General features: G+C 38.0%; 2 protein-coding genes across 2 annotated transcripts; one reads left to right on the forward strand and one right to left on the reverse strand.

The window, feature by feature from the left end:
- The first annotated feature begins 5,844 nt into the window (after positions 1–5,844).
- LOC134664323 (UPF0415 protein C7orf25 homolog) lies at positions 5,845–11,247 on the forward strand. Its single transcript, XM_063520892.1, has 9 exons — positions 5,845–6,128; positions 6,196–6,379; positions 6,496–6,632; positions 7,203–7,372; positions 7,805–7,943; positions 8,538–8,610; positions 9,097–9,231; positions 10,067–10,209; positions 11,137–11,247. The coding sequence occupies exons 1-9, from the start codon at positions 5,970–5,972 to the stop codon at positions 11,218–11,220; spliced, it is 1,224 nt and encodes a 407-aa protein (XP_063376962.1). The 5' UTR covers positions 5,845–5,969; the 3' UTR covers positions 11,221–11,247.
- A 937-nt stretch (positions 11,248–12,184) lies between these two features.
- On the reverse strand, positions 12,185–15,827 carry LOC134664795 (zinc finger protein 678-like). The gene is made up of 4 exons (XM_063521534.1): positions 15,556–15,827; positions 14,755–15,097; positions 14,046–14,225; positions 12,185–13,222 (listed from the first exon to the last, which is right to left on the reverse strand). The coding sequence occupies exons 1-4, from the start codon at positions 15,820–15,822 to the stop codon at positions 12,198–12,200; spliced, it is 1,815 nt and encodes a 604-aa protein (XP_063377604.1). The 5' UTR covers positions 15,823–15,827; the 3' UTR covers positions 12,185–12,197.
- Positions 15,828–16,097: the final 270 nt, after the last annotated feature.

The raw sequence follows: 16,097 nt of genomic DNA on the forward strand, positions 1-16,097 counted from the left end.
ACATTACATTAGTCAAACAAAACAAAAAGGTATACGCCCCAAAACGAGCCAATTTTATTAGGTTGTTAGTACACTAGACCATGTTTACAAAAATAAGCATAGCATTTCAATTTCTCGGTGAAAGAAAAGAAAACTAAACATTTTTATAAATTCATAACAAATTGTATAGATGATTTACCAAAAAAGTAACATCTTTAATTTATCTGCAAAAGTCCATCATTCATGTCTATTGTTTAGATTGTGTATATGTAGCCGTATATTTCACAATTTCGAAATGACCACCACATACAACTGATTTGCACCTGACATTGACAGTTCAGTTCAGTCAGACTTTAATGACGTTTCATTTCGTAGGCAATAGAAGAGTGATTTTTATGACAGCGTTTTACACAAAAATAAAACGCTAATTAAATAACTTACCCTATTCGGAACCTAATAATAATATTGAGAATGGCAACCCTGTTGTCGGTCGTATTGTCCTTTTCTAGCATATACGTCCCTCTCTCTCCCACACTCCCACCACACAGCAGTTTGCTTTTTGGCGGTTGTCGCAAAAACAAATTTCCAACTCATTGTCTCAAAATTACACCAGGCAGGATTAAAACTTTAGGTTCCGAATAGGGTAAGTTATTTAATTAGCGTTTTATTTTTGTGTAAAACGCTGTCATTAAACAACTGTACCGCTATTCGGAACCTAATAATAATATTGAGACGTGTTTGTTATCGCCTGGTGGTGGGAAGACGCCAAGCCAATGTGATTATACATGTACTTATTATGTATATGTAATATTATTATATTATGAGTGTTTAATTAATTATGCAGTACACCCTTTATTTTAACACCTGTGAGGAGAGAGGTATTTAGTAAAGCATACAATTTGATATTCCATTATATTATGATTATGATACTAACTTAACATTTTGTATACGTACTTAATGTACTTATAAATGTTCAAAAAGAATAAGTGAGTCACCACAAGGGTGCTATACTTAATTACTTAAATGTAGGTATGTGAAAACTAGGTAAAAGAAGATGTGATAAGTCAGTCTACTCTTCAAAGAGCATACAACATCTGTTATAAGGAGTAATGTAATTCAAGTATGAAAAGATAAAAATAATAACGTACTAGAGTAGTTTTTATTTATAAGTCGCAATTCTTATCAAATTTGATAATAATTATCTATAATAGTAAAGTAAGCAGTTGCAGGAATATAACAAGGACAGGACCTTTCTTATTTCCAGAATCCCTCGGGATTAGGTAGACGAATATTTTAATTATTCGTTATATCACTATCACCACAAACAGAGTTAATAAAATTAGGTACTTATTCAAATGTCATAGGGAATCACTAAATTTATTTAATGACTGTAAGCCATATACTTGGTTATAGGTTATAGTTATAGCTATAAAATGCATTTAACCCTTTTATATGCTTTACTAACGAGAACGCAAGTCACTGTAAATACATAAATAAACCTTACTTAAAAGTGTGAAGGTTAGGTACTATGAGAGCTTAAGCCACAACACTCATTGTTCACTGCGCTGTGGCACTAGTTATGACGCTTTGTGGTGTTCTTGTGTAGAATTGCCACAGAACTTTATCAATAATATTTGCAGAGTCATTCTAATTAAATTCATGTTTAGCTATCATAACCTTAATTTTACTCAATAATTTGTATATATGTAGTAAGAGTAGTTTACTTGTGGTTTACTTTATCTGGTGCCTACTGGTAGACATAAGCCTTAAAACTTTATTGGTTCTGACCGCTAAAGTGGCTTAATTTCTGTAAACTATTCATAGACATTGCTTAATTCTGAATATTCAGTTTTCTCTATTCAGTGTGTAAATTATAAGGAATCAGATACTTAATTCGAAACCCTAGCTCATCGCATAGGTGCTTTTAACCGAAATACAAATTTATGTGCTTATTTCGTGATTTTACATTATTTGCTGTGGGAAACCAGGGGGTTCCCGACCATTTGCCGGGCGCCTGTGGCCCCAAAGCCACAGCGCAGAGGCCCTTTAAGAGGGACCTATTTTATCCAATGCTAGAATCAACACTTTGTCGAATCTATTAGATATTTAGGTATACTTATCCTCCTTATGAACTAAGGATAATTGTTACTTGTTTATATTTCAATAATAGCAAGATTGTAAATTATTTTATATTCTGAAATATAATATTACTTAATTTGGGCCAGTGTACTTTTGTATACTATATCTCTGGCCTACTACCTACTATATAGGTTAGTCTAATAACATCCCGCCTCCTGGGAGGCAATATACAGAGTTCTTGGATATATATTCACGATATCGCTAAGTGTGTGGATCTAGTTTTCCGACACTTGACTGCATGAAATTATTGTGTACATTTTTTACAGGTCTCGAGCAAGAAGGGTACCTATATATAGGTTGAGGTCCTTAACTTGTGGATTTGGTAATAGGAGCAAGACACAGACGGGGTGTAAATTAATTGATCCACCATGTTTCAAGAGATTCATGTGCATTGATGCCTTCAAGTTACACTGTACAGACAGACTATATAACTCTTTTGCAGAGTTTTGCCAACATATTATAATATAATATAAATGACTGCATTTGTTTGGGTGTACTTGTTCCACGACAAAAACATATTTATATATATTACAATGTATTTTTGAAAAGTACTCGCCTTTCAAAATAGCTTCGCCTTTTCGCAAGGCTTGCTGCTGTTTCACATTGTGCAAAGCAAACAGTATCGCAATGCTATAATTTTGTATAAATTGAGAACTAGAGGGTCATGCCCTAGACGTGACCGCCCAGAAGTTATACTAGAATCGTTCGTGCAAACCATTAAGTCACTGTTTATTAAAAACCTTATGACTGGGTACATTACATTCCACGGTGGGTACATTTGTTAAACGTATAGTATCAAACTATGACGAATAATGTTAAGTGAATTAAGTGATAACAATATTTGGTCCGTGCATAGAAGCACGTGCCTTTGAGATTAGTGCATGGGTAGTTTAAAATAAACTTAATCTGTGCATAGGAGCACTTACGATCAAGGTGGTTCGAATCCTCAAGGTTCACAAGGCAGACATAAGGGTGTAAAATAAATCATTCATAAACGCCCCGTTAGGTCAGTTTTGTACATTTTTATTTCCAACATGCTTGTGCAGCACATGACAATTTTCCTATACCATGCCAGTCAGGGATATAATAATTAAATAGGTACCTAACCTTGGTTATGTCGTGTACCTACATAGGTAGGTACTCGTAAAAATGTTAACTGAAAGACTAGTGCTCTCGAGGCAAATATAATTTATATTAATTTCTAGTCTGTCATAGCAGGCATAGACTTCAAAGGTTTTTAGATATTCATAGGGCCGCTAAACGGAACCCTTTGTACACCTTGAGCAGGCTGTTTGTGCTCTTGTAATTTTATTTTCACACCATCAGTGATATTAAACATAGCTTATTTCAGAATTGAACCGTAAGCTATGTTGTGTCGTGAGCTTAAGTGAGCCTGATTTAATTAGAGTCCACAGATTATCTGGACCTTGGAGGATTGACCACACCTTATTCTAAATATCAATATTCTGTCTGGGCTTATGGTCGAATTTAGGTGACTAAATCTCTTAGTATTATCTATGCCACCAACGTTATGAGGCTTAGCGTCTCTAGACCACAATTTTATATTAGGGTGCAAAGATTTTTTCATCTTTAAAATAAAAATGAGTCGAGATAGGCCTGGAATCTTAGGTTATTTCATATCTATTATATTATAATTTTAGAAATGTTAATTATTCCAATTTTGAGTTTAGCCAATAGGGTGTCCGGGACCCTTAAAATAGATTGGTAAACAAAAATGAAACCTCGAATAACGTAACCTATTTCGACTGATTTTTACCCAGAACATTATTTTGTTAGAACCCTTTTCACTTGTCCTTTGTCCAAAAGGAGGTATTTACATATTCATCTTTGTTATATTTTTATGATTGTGGCCTACTCGCTCGCCTGTGTTATGACCATATCATTTAATTTCTGACATGCCTTGCGCAGGCTTATATAGGTTGTAATATCATCATCAGTAACTTGACATCAATTTGTGAATGAATCAAAGATTCTTTGGCACACCTTACGCAGGTGGAAACATGGCAGCCTTGCGCAGGCTTAAATAGGTACACAACATATTGGTATCATCACAAATAACTTGACGTTAGTTTGTGACTGAATAAAAGATTCTCTTAGGCACACCTTACGCAGGTGGAACCATAACAGACATAGCTTAAGAATATCATTCAAATGAAGTTTATGTTTATGGGTAATATTCCCTTAGTTGCGAGTTCTTCGCTCGACAAGGGGAAAGGATTTACTTTAATAGGCACTTTTAGAAAGTGTCATTCACGGTGACGAGATTTGCCATGACTAAACTTTAACTCTACAGTTAGCGAATATAATTTGAAATTATGAAGCAAACCATGCGTCTTCGTCAATGAATCAATCTAAACATTCCCATATTGTTAATGCCCTTTCAAGTCACAGGCTTCCGATTTTATTTAAAACGTTTACAAGTGTAGGTACTATTTATGTAGGTAGGTAGGTAGGCTTAAAGAACCGTCTTGTATGTACCTATAGTTACATATAGAATGAATAATCAAGTTATTCAAATCCAAAATAATACAAGCACATATAGCAACTACATGCAAGAGTTCTTTTAAGCTGTTAGTACCTGTTATTTATTTAAAGAGATACCTATCTACCTACATTTTAACCATTTTTTTTTTTTTTTTTTTCAAAATCTAAGATCTAGTTGGAGAGATGTAAATTGATAAGGAGTGAGATACTTAAGGATTTCCATGTCATTCTTGCGCAGAGCCATGCTAATATATCTCTTTATCTAGTCAGACTTAAGTTTACGTACTGCCGAAGTACTCACTTTCCACAAAAATAAATGCAATTCTTGCGATGTAGGTTTGTTCGTTACCTTGTGTCCCTCAGAGCGGAAATAGAAGCCCCGCGAAGCGGGGCTTCGTCGACTCCTAAGCGGGTACACGTTATTTATCAGCAAGTTTATTACCAAAAATGCAATATTATATTTAACCCGGAACGGGATAAACCGACAAGTTGCTGATAGATACTTGGACAGATAAACCCTACACGTCTATAAGCTTCTACCTTAATACGTAGGTTCTACGTAACACGTATTAACTATCCGATCCTTTCGTATTCGAAAACACAAATCACTTGAAAACTGAAGGGTATGCCTCCACACATCACCATTTAAGTGTTATACCTAATTTCAACAGTTATTATAGACACACAAAGATTTAAAGTAATTAAGTAATAAGACTCTGAAGAGACTTAATGTAGGTATAATATTAATTAAATTCTAATGGTGACAAGTGCACGCTTTACCAGCTCGATGTGTTTTCTACCATTATGTGTTTTAGTATTTTCATTAGCATAGCCACGGTGCGCGCAGGCAGCCTTTGAAAACTTACACATTACTATTCCGGATCGTTTTTATTTGCTAGATAGTTTAACGGACACTAAATTTAATTATTTATTTCGAACGGCAAAAGCCGTTAGAAACTGTTTTTCAATATAGTCAGCTAAACTGGGGTACAATTCAAAAACTCACCAGCAGTTTAGCTTCACGACCTTCCAGATGGAAAAACAGCAAGCCAATGAGTTGGAAATTTGTTTTTGCGACAACCGCCAAAAAGCAAACTGCTGTGTGGTGGGAGTGTGGGAGAGAGAGGGACGTATATGCTAGAAAAGGACAATACGACCGACAACAGGGTTGCCATTCTCAATATTATTATTAGGTTCCGAATAGCGGTACAGTTGTTTAATTTTATATTATATCTTGAAATTATCCGTTAATTATTTATTTACAATTGTTCTAGTCATATAAAAATAATAATAAAGTATCTATAAAAAGGTCTTATGTTATGAGAATAATTGAGTGACCACATAAAATGGAAAAGCTTAATACCATCGAAGAGCTTCTGATTCTAGTTGATGAAAAAATCAAATATGGCAAAGAACTTGTGTTATTGTTGCAACCTATACAAAATGTTGATGGGGTAATGAAGTTACAAAGAAAGATTCGTCAAGAGATGGTGTTTCTCAAAAAGGTACCTAAATATTAGCCATAATTTTGTATTTGTGGGTAAGAATTGATGTAACCTTTTTTGTTTTTAGCTACAAAAAACTAGGAAAGTGAAACTTGAGCAGCTATCCTGCTCGAATTTACGACATTTGGGTGCAATGGTGGACTGTGCCTTAAGACCTGGTGTGGTGGCAGTGTGTAAAATATTTCATATTGATGATGAAAGTAAACTAGTTATTGACGTAATCAGTGATCAAGGAAAAACGTGGACCAAAGGTAATAAATATCTGTTATTCTAGAACTTTGAATTGAGCTAGACAACCTGTTTATAATACAAACTATATAAAACAAGTATTCTAATTTTATTTCATTTATTGGTCACTTTATTTCAGTAATAGCAAGAAATCCCAAATCCCTTTCCGCTCTGAGTTCCGGAAATGCGTCATACGGGGCTCGGTCTATACTAGACCAAGCAGAGGACTATTTGGAGTGTGCCAAGTTGTACCCTTGCATGTACCAGCCTCCGAAGGTATGAGTTCTATCTATCTATCTGGCTTAATGCCCTTTTATTCTGAGTTAGAGTATGTCTCTAAGCTCAGTGTGCCGCTTGGCAATGGCCTCCTCTAGCTCTTTCCGTTGGGGTCTGTCGGAGGCCACTTTTCTCCAGTTCGGGCCCGCTGTGAGTTTGAGTTCATCCTCCCAACTTGATTGAGGTCTCCTCTGGCTCCATGTGCAACCTCTTGGGTAACTCTTGGGTAATCAAGAGGAGAGTGTAAAATGGTTATATTCACATCATCACATCACATTTATACTTAGAGTTAGACCAAGAAAAGTCTGCAGCGATTTTGATAGCCCATGCAGTGCAAATTTAAGTTATTTTAAACATCAAACTTCTATGAAATTATTATATGTATAAATAAAACTTGCACTGCATGGGCTATCAAAATTGCTGCAGACTTTTCTTGGTCTAACTCTAATGAGTGTTTATACGGAAATTGCTTGTTTTGCAAAAAAAATGTTTAGATATTTCATACATACAGTTTTATTTTTATGGACAACCTGTATGGAAATTGTAATTATAATTAAACATGTCTTTCAGGTGATATTCGAATTCGTCAGTGGCATTGAAGAGAGTTTAGCAAAAAAATTAAAAGCTATAGGTGTGATAGTCAAAGGGGATATCTTACCAGATTCCAGTCATGCTGAAGAGTATGACGACTCCTGCCCGTCTCAGTCTAGTGATGAAGAAGATGACATGCTTGAAGACAGGTAATTCTCTACTTATTTTATAATAGCTAAAGAGTCAGTAGAGTCAGACCAAGCTAAGATGACCAACTTGGTAAGGGCGCTTACTGGCCATTGCGGCCTAAATAAGCACATGCACACTATGGGGAAACGTAACATGGGACGGTGCAGACTCTGTATGGAGGCAGAGGAGACTCCCTTGCACATCCTCACAGAGTGCCCTTGCTTAATGCGCACTCGTGACTTAATTCTGGGTAGACACATATTGAGCTTGTTATTTCTCATAATGATTTTGAACTTTATTTCAAAAAGTTAGGGTTCAATATTACGTATTAGCTGACACCCTTAGGTATACCCGTTAAAGTTTAAAATCTTTTCTAACAGACTAGCAAATGGGACAAAAAAAATTAAAAGTATCAATATCAACAATCCACCCATTATTTCAACGTTTTTCAGTAAACCAAAAACACTGCAAGAAATGTCCCAATGCATCGAGGAGCACCCTGAGATCACCATTCTTAACCTGGACGTCACTGCCATGATGGCTTATGTCAGCAACATGACCAATGGCCACTGCCACTACCGGTTTAAACAGGTACTGTCTTCATCTCTTATCTTCGTAAAGTTCAGTAAACCAAAAAACACTAAGAAATATCTGAATGCATCGAGGAAAACCTCGAAATCACTCTGAACCTTGTCACTGCCATGATGGCTTATGTCAGCAACATGACCAATGGCCACTGCCACTATCTGTTTAATGGCTCCTCTACACGATGGGCCAACGCCGGCCACTCCAAGGAACGCAGCCATGCGGTAGAATGAGAGAGCAATATCACTTGCTCCCTCTAACGCATAAATGCGTTCCTTGGAGTGGCCGGCGTTGACCCATCGTGTAGAGGAGCCGTAAACGTTTTTCCTACCCTAGGGAGCTTCACATTAAGCCCGCTCGTGCGCGAATCGCGGCGCGAAACCGCGAACGCGACTGTGGAGGGGCTTTAAAAATGGTTTTTTAATGGAGTCGATTTGCAATATATTGTTTTTCATAACATTTCCAATATTCCTTAACAGGGTCTTTGTTTTTCGCTACAAAGCGGAAAACACGCGTTATCGGCTACATCCGTAGTGCGTTACTCGCGCTGGAAATGAATGCGTGGTATACAATTCTGACGCTTTTATTATAATTTATCAGGAGGTGCTGACTCAACAGTGCGCTTGGGAAGCGGAGAGGCCTGTTAAACCTATCCTGGAGAAAATATTTGAGGGTAAGTCTTTTGGTGGAATTCATATTTTTATCGGAAATACATTTATTTTATGGTGTAAATGTAAACTATGCTCCATTATTATTTAGTTATGTTTAGGTACATAAAATGAAAGGGGATATGAACATCATTACAGATACTAGTACTGCGTACGCAATTCTCAATTTGCACAAATCACGTTGTTTAAATTTTAGAATCTGCTAGGAGTAATCGTTAGACGAGCGCGCCCGATCAATTGAGCGACATATACCTGATATACCTACCTACATGCTTCTATATTATCTTATGAATGCCCTAATGACCTTAATCAGGGAAGAGACTGGTCTGCTGCAGAACCGCCTGGGACGACTTCGCGAAGATAGTGGAGACGCTCGGCGGCGAGATGGAGAGGCGACGCACCGCCGACCTCAAGGAGAGGGTCACGGTCTACCCTGACAACTACGCAGGTTAATACAATTATCTTAAGAATACCTTTATGACCTTAATCAGGGAAGAGACTGGTCTGCTGCAGAACCGCCTGGGACGACTTCGCGAAGATAGTGGAGACGCTCGGCGGCGAGATGGAGAGGCGACGCACCGCCGACCTCAAGGAGAGGGTCACGGTCTACCCTGACGACTACGCAGGTTAATACAATTATCTTATGAATGCCCTAATGACCTTAATCAGGGAAGAGACTGGTCTGCTGCAGAACCGCCTGGGACGACTTCGCGAAGATAGTGGAGACGCTCGGCGGCGAGATGGAGAGGCGACGCACCGCCGACCTCAAGGAGAGGGTCACGGTCTACCCTGACGCCTACGCAGGTTAATTACAACATTATTTTAAGAATGGCTTAACCCCGTAAGACCCAGCTTATAAAGTTTTCATATTTTTAATTTGAACCTTATTTTATAAGTAAATTGGGACGAATTTCGTTTGTTTTAAAAAACAATGAAACAAAAGAAATGCTACTTTACATATTTGATTTATGAAAGGTTCCAAGTCTCAGGAGGCTACACCTCAGCGCCGAATGTTAGTCCAGGCAGTTCAATTTTACGTCATGTTTGTAAACATTTTTTGGGAGTTTAGCATACTAATTTATTTAAAAACATATCATTTAAGCAAAGAGAATATAGAGTAGAGGAATATTGTGTAAATAAAATATGCAGTCAGTACATTTACTGCCATCTTTCGACACAAATGATTAAAACTTTTAGAACGCCATTTAACTTTGATCCTTATTATTTAACTAATTAGTTAAGTAATCTGTTCTAACAAAAAGTTTATCTTTATTATGCTGGCAGTAAATTACCGTTTTGAACGCACCTTAGAGGGTTTAGGTATTATGATATGTGTGTAGATAAAAATATTTTTGAGGCATGCTTTTCGCCGACTGAAACTACAACTTTTCATACAACAATCAATGAGGATGAGACTATTTTAACAATGCCACAATTTATATTTTGATTTATTTGTTACAGGGGAGGACGACCTTCCGAGACAAAAACTAAAAGTGCGCGGACACATCCGCCTGAGGTCTCGGATCATATTCAACTTCGGGCATCGGATAAAAGCTATCACCGTGTCGGCGAATGAAGGGTTCGTCAGGGCAGCCCATCAACAGGTACCTAGTCTATTTTTACACATTTACACATTACAATATACATAATATTATCATACCAATTGCTAAGTGTCAGTTCGTAAACCTTATTACAAAAGGCATAAGGTCCACCGATGGACAGTTAAGAGCGTTGCTGTTTGTACAATCAACTGTAAAATTATGGGTGTAGCCAACTTATTAAAAAATATGTCCCATAGTTCATAATTCGCTGACATAACAGCTATGGCCTATCCACATATGTATTACCTAACCCTTTGCCTATGTACTTATGATTGTTTTAATATAAGGTCCCTTTTCATTGATAACGTCACAATTACAAAAGATTTGAGCGTTTTGTTTTTCATAACAGCTATGGGCCATATTTTTAAGATGATTTGTGCACCCATATTTTTACAGTTGATTGTACGTACTGCTGCTTTGTACATTGGTGGTCACTGCATGAATTGTCAAACGTCTAGTTTTGACTTTCAAAGTTACCGCATATTGATAGAGCCGTACAGCGCCTTCTCGTTTAACTGTGACAGAAGAATCGAAGCTTGGAATTTTCTTAGATTTGACACATTTTACTAAATCAAATCTTTCTTTCTTTATGAAACCAAATCTTTATCTTTGACCTTTGACCAAAGACAATATAACAAAACACTAGGTCCGTGGGGTAGGGGGGCTCGGGGGCTCCACAAGGAGCTCAGCAAACGCCTAAGGCAGGCAACAGGTGACCCTCGCGCAGGTAGCTTTCTCGCGCAAAGATTGGCCATACCAATCCAGCGCGGGAACGCTGCCTGCGTGATGGGCACCTTACCAAGGGCGCAAATTTCGATAGGTATCTTTAATTTTTAGTTGTAGTTAATTTTAGTTTTATATTCATTTTATAATACTTACTATACAATAAATGAGTTTCATTCATATAACAAAATATGTGCGTTGTTTCAGGGCGTGACATACGCAGCATTTATTCACGAGTCGCGGGCGCTGACCGAGGGCAAGGAGCCGACCGCCACCAAGTTACCCTCATGATCTTTAATATTAAACCGTTTTACCAGACCCTTGTGTATTATTTAACCTAGCGATGTGCCGATCTCGAAATTTCCCCGAGAACAGAGAAATCTATCGGAAACGTTCTCGGAAATATGCTTTGAGACTTTTCGAAACCATTTCGTCGCAAAAGCCTTTTGTTTCATCGCTTAGTGCAGGAGATGAGCAGTGGATTTGCAGTCTTTGCCGCCCTAGGCCCTGTAGCCGCCCCTTTCAAGGCACCCATAATATTGACTCCTCCTCCTTAAGTCGTTCCCTCACTGCTGAGGATAATATTGACTACATTTTGAGTTATTTCTTGTTACCATCAGCGAATTTTTTGACACAATTTGCCGCCCCTATATATCTTGCCGCCCTAGGCCCGGGCCTACTGTGACTTAGGGCAAATCCGCCACTGGAGATAAGACAAATACCATGGAAGCTTAAAAGCAAATACTTGGCACCATTCATAGCCTAAATAAATTTGCGTTCAAGAAATCTGTAAGGTCTTTCTTTGCTGTTAGGATGTAGGATTCCTATAGACCGCGGGCCAGGAGCAAATATCGTCAGTCATCGCCTCCTGCTTGATACTTTGTCAGATGATAGTTGCTATCATGAATTAAGAAAACCGGCCAACTGCGAGTCGCACTCGCATTCCAAGGGTTCCGTACATTACCCAATTTTTAACAATCTATTTTTTATATGTGAAACGCGAGTGAAATGCCTTTAAAAATCCCGTAGGGGTCGGAACAAAAACTAAGTAATTAGTCCGACTCACGCTTGACTGTATTATGTCTAATAGGTTTTCCTGTCATCTATAGGTAAAGAACTATTTTGTATAATTTTTTAAAAATTTTAGAGGCAGTAGTTTCGGAGATAAAGGGGGGCGGGTAATGGTATTTTTTTGGCTATTTTCTTTAAACTATTTATTTTAAAATTACAAAAAAAAAACAATGAATTTCTTGTTACAAATCTTACAGCTAATGTTTGTCACCGGTATGTATCAGTTTGTGCCGTGCTAAGTTACTCCTATCACTAAACTGTTTGTCGCACATGTCACAGCTAAAAGGTTTATCGTCGGTGTGTAAGCGTTTGTGCACTGACAATGCACTGTTATGTCTAAATTTCTTGTTACATATTTCACAGCTGAAGGGTTTGTCACCAGTGTGTATGCGTTTATGTATTAATAATGTACATTTATGTCTAAATTCCTTGTTACATATTTCACAGCTAAATCGTTTCTCATCGGTGTGTACCAGTTTGTGTAGTGTTACGGTGTGCTTACTACTAAACTTTTTACCACACAAATCACAGCTAAAGGGTTTGTCCTTGGTTTGTGAAAGTTTTTGTTGTATTAAAGTATAGTCGTGTATGCGTTTGTGATCTGTTAAGCGTGCTTTTCGTGTGAATTGTTTGTTGCATATATCACAGAGAAAAGGTTTGTCACCCGTGTGTATGCGTTTGTGTTCTGATAAATGACCGCTTCTTGCAAATTGCTTGTCACACATGTCACAGCTAAAAGGTTTGAGGCCGGTGTGCATGCGTTTGTGTTCTGATAAATGAACGTTTCTAGCAAATTGCTTGTCACACATGTCACAGCTATAAGGTTTGACACCGGTGTGTACGCGTTTGTGTACTGTTAAATGTCCCTTTTTTGTAAACTGTTTATTACATATCTCACAGAGAAAAGGTTTATCGCCCACGTGTACGCGTTTGTGTTCTACTAAATGGTCGCTTCTTGCAAATTGCTTGTCACATGTATCACAGCTGTAAGGTTTGACGCCAGTGTGTATGCGTTTGTGTACTGTTAAATGTCCTTTTTGTGTAAATTGTTTGTCACATATGTCACAATTAAAGAGTTTCTCGCCGGTGTGGATTCTTTCCTCCTCATCGCGGAGCCCGGTAGTACTGTCAGGCATTTCCTTGCAAAGCTCCACGAAAATCCACTCTTCACCTGACACCTCAGTTTTGATATGCTCCACCTCCGTTTTGATACACTCCAAATCTGCAGCAAACACAAGATGTTAGAGTAAGTTATCGGTGTTAATAGAGTAAGCTAATGGTGTTAAGGGTTGTGATGCACTTTATGTAACATTAAACAGCATTTCTATTACTCACTTCTAACAATAAAAGATTTGTATTTTTATATGTATTTAAACCAGGGTTCTCCAAACTTTTTGACCCCATGGTCTCGATCAGTAGCCCTTGCTTTTAACTGAGAGGGTTCTTAAGTATTATTGTGGGCATGTATAATCATAGTAATAGCATTTCAACAAATCACCACCGCCGCGACAAATAGAGGATTCTTTTGCGAGCCCTATCTAATAGCTTTAAACGAGCAAGGCCGTCTTGCATAATAAACTATTGTGTCATTCTATGGAACTTGCTAACTATGTAAACAAAAGTCACTAGTAAATTCATCATTCAGAGACAATTTTAATATGGCGGCTTGTTTACATAGTTAGGAAGTTCCGTAGAAAGACACTTTACAACTAATATTACAAGCGGAACTCCTTTTCTAATTCCACTTATTAGAATTAGAGTTCCGCTTGTAATATTAGTTGTAGTTTATTATGCAACACGGCCCAATTCTTGTTTATTTAATTAAATATTTCGATCTAACGATATAGCGTCTAACGATTTCCATGAAATTTGCTATATGGGGGTTTTCAGGGGCGATAAATCGATCTAACTAGGTCTTATCGCTGGGAAAACGCGCTTTTTCGAGTTTTTATGTTTTCCGAGCAAAGTTCGGTCTCCCAGATTGTCCCTAATGAGGGATAACAGGAATACATTATCATCATCATTTCCAGTTGTAATGCACTCACCAGGCTGGTGCGGGAGCTCCCGCCCCAGCATAGGCTCTTCCTTGACAAGGTGGTCAGAGTACAGGCCAGCTAGCTCGGTGGCCTCGCTTATTTTGCACAAGTTTGCAGTTTCCTCGCATTCTGGTTCTTCCTTCACACGGACCCCTTTATCCAGAATTACGGCTCCCTCATTTATAAATACTAAAACAATGGACAAGTAAATGAATTAAGGCCTGTGCACACCGGCCGCGTGTGCGTGACGTGCACGTGCCCGTGCAGCGTTGTAGTATACAGATCCTTATGAGAGACGGCAAACCGCTTGCGTGACGTGTGCGTGTGCGGCTCCAACATTTTAGCGCACGCACACGCACTGCGTCACAGAAATCGCCACCTTCATATGGTCCGAGTGATTTTAATTCAATTCGACATCATTTAAAAGTTTACTTATTAACCTTCAAGCTGGTGTCTTTTTTGTTTACATATATTGTTATGATTGTCGGCCTTTGAAAGAATCGCTTGCGCCCGAAGGTGTGCGATTTCCTTGACGCTGAGTGTAGTTAACAGGGCTATTAATTATGCAAAAATTTAGTAACTCATATTACATTTGAATCACAATCATAAATAATCAATGATGTATAAAGTATTCAGCTTTTAAAACTGGACTAAGAGTAAATAGTTGTAAATAATCTGTTTATTATCCAAATTAAATAACATCATATTAAAATCATACTTAGTGGCCATGCGCTTGTACATTCCATAACAGCAGTGCTGCTTCCCGGTTCATTATCATGACACTTGATAGTGGCAGTGCTAGACTCTGCTTCATAGTTGCTTGAATGTGGAGGTTCTGAGATTTCTGAGTTGCTGTTTATGACAGCAGAGTCTGAGAGAACTTCATTTATCAAAGATAATCTTTGTCTCTTAACAGAATGCACTTGGATTGGCGGTGAACGATTTCGGTTTTGGCATTCAAATTTATGAGGTACAATTCCTTTCTTTAATCTTAGGTGAACTTTTATCCCTTGTTCTCGCATTATGCTATATTGGATATAATTTTCTGTATCCTCTTCAAGCTGAAATCAAAACATAATATTGTTAATCTCTATTTCACTAAGATCATTTAATAACTGGAGTTACCTTTATTAAGAGCGTACCCCGCTGCTGAAAACCTTACACAATTGTGCAAACTTTTGAATGGACTGACATTTATCTGACATAGCCTTAGCTAGGATTTAAATGTTTAAATTTTGTGCCCCTACCGATAGCACCCACGCCCACACAGGGCCGTCTTAAACTATGCTGGGGCCCTTGGGCACATAAGAATTTGAGGCCCTTTTGGAAAGTAAATAAAGCGAATGAAACTAACATTTACTACTATGATCTTTTATTTACTATGGGTAATCAAATATACTGTTAGGATGGGGGTCCTGGGCACGGGCCCCGTGTGCCCTATGGTAAGGACGGTACTGCCCACATCTAAGTTTATCTTATCAAAGCGACTTACATTAATACAAGATAGGTAGACACTTACGTTAAAGTGATCTTCACAACAATGAAAAGTGGTTGAGGGATTTAGTTTTCCTCTTTTCATAAGTTTGCACCATTGTTTGCGTACTTTCACATCTCTTGGCACGTCAAAAAATAATTTCTCGGGTGCACTTTTGGTAGTGTTTGTACACTTTGGTACTAAACAATACCTATAAGAAGTATAAGATGTTTTTTTAGATTCTTCCATGTTATTAACAACAATAAAACGAATAAACACTAAGAAAGAGCGGAGGTGCTCATGCAACTTCATGCAACTTGCATCCACAGACTAATAAGAGATACTACGTCTTGCATCGAACCACACAGATCGTAAATAAAACTAGAAAAGCTTATTTACATTCGCGGCTCGTGACTCAGCTCGCGGCTCGTTTCGCCTTGAGCTCGTAAGCTCGTCGTCCTAAAGGCCGTAACGTAACACACTATCGCACAGCACCGCGACCTTGGTGCGTCGCACCCATAAGTGAGTGCGAGAAAGAGATATCTGTTAATTTTACACTTTAACGATTACACTCTCATCTCGGGGCT

Source organism: Cydia fagiglandana, chromosome 5 (assembly GCF_963556715.1).
Source record: "Cydia fagiglandana chromosome 5, ilCydFagi1.1, whole genome shotgun sequence".
NCBI classification, from domain to species: Eukaryota; Metazoa; Arthropoda; class Insecta; order Lepidoptera; family Tortricidae; genus Cydia; species Cydia fagiglandana.

Coding starts and splice junctions, on each gene's coding strand:
- LOC134664795 (XM_063521534.1), bottom strand. CDS start 15,822: ATGAAGTTGCATGAGCACCTCCGCTCTTTCTTAGTGTTTATTCGTTTT. Junction 15,098..15,555: donor GTTGTGAAGATCACTTTAAC/GTAAGTGTCTAC, acceptor TTTTGATTTCAG/CTTGAAGAGGATACAGAAAA. Junction 14,226..14,754: donor TACAAGCGCATGGCCACTAA/GTATGATTTTAA, acceptor CCATTGTTTTAG/TATTTATAAATGAGGGAGCC.
- LOC134664323 (XM_063520892.1), top strand. CDS start 5,970: ATGGAAAAGCTTAATACCATCGAAGAGCTTCTGATTCTAGTTGATGAA. Junction 6,633..7,202: donor GCATGTACCAGCCTCCGAAG/GTATGAGTTCTA, acceptor CATGTCTTTCAG/GTGATATTCGAATTCGTCAG. Junction 10,210..11,136: donor TCAGGGCAGCCCATCAACAG/GTACCTAGTCTA, acceptor GCGTTGTTTCAG/GGCGTGACATACGCAGCATT.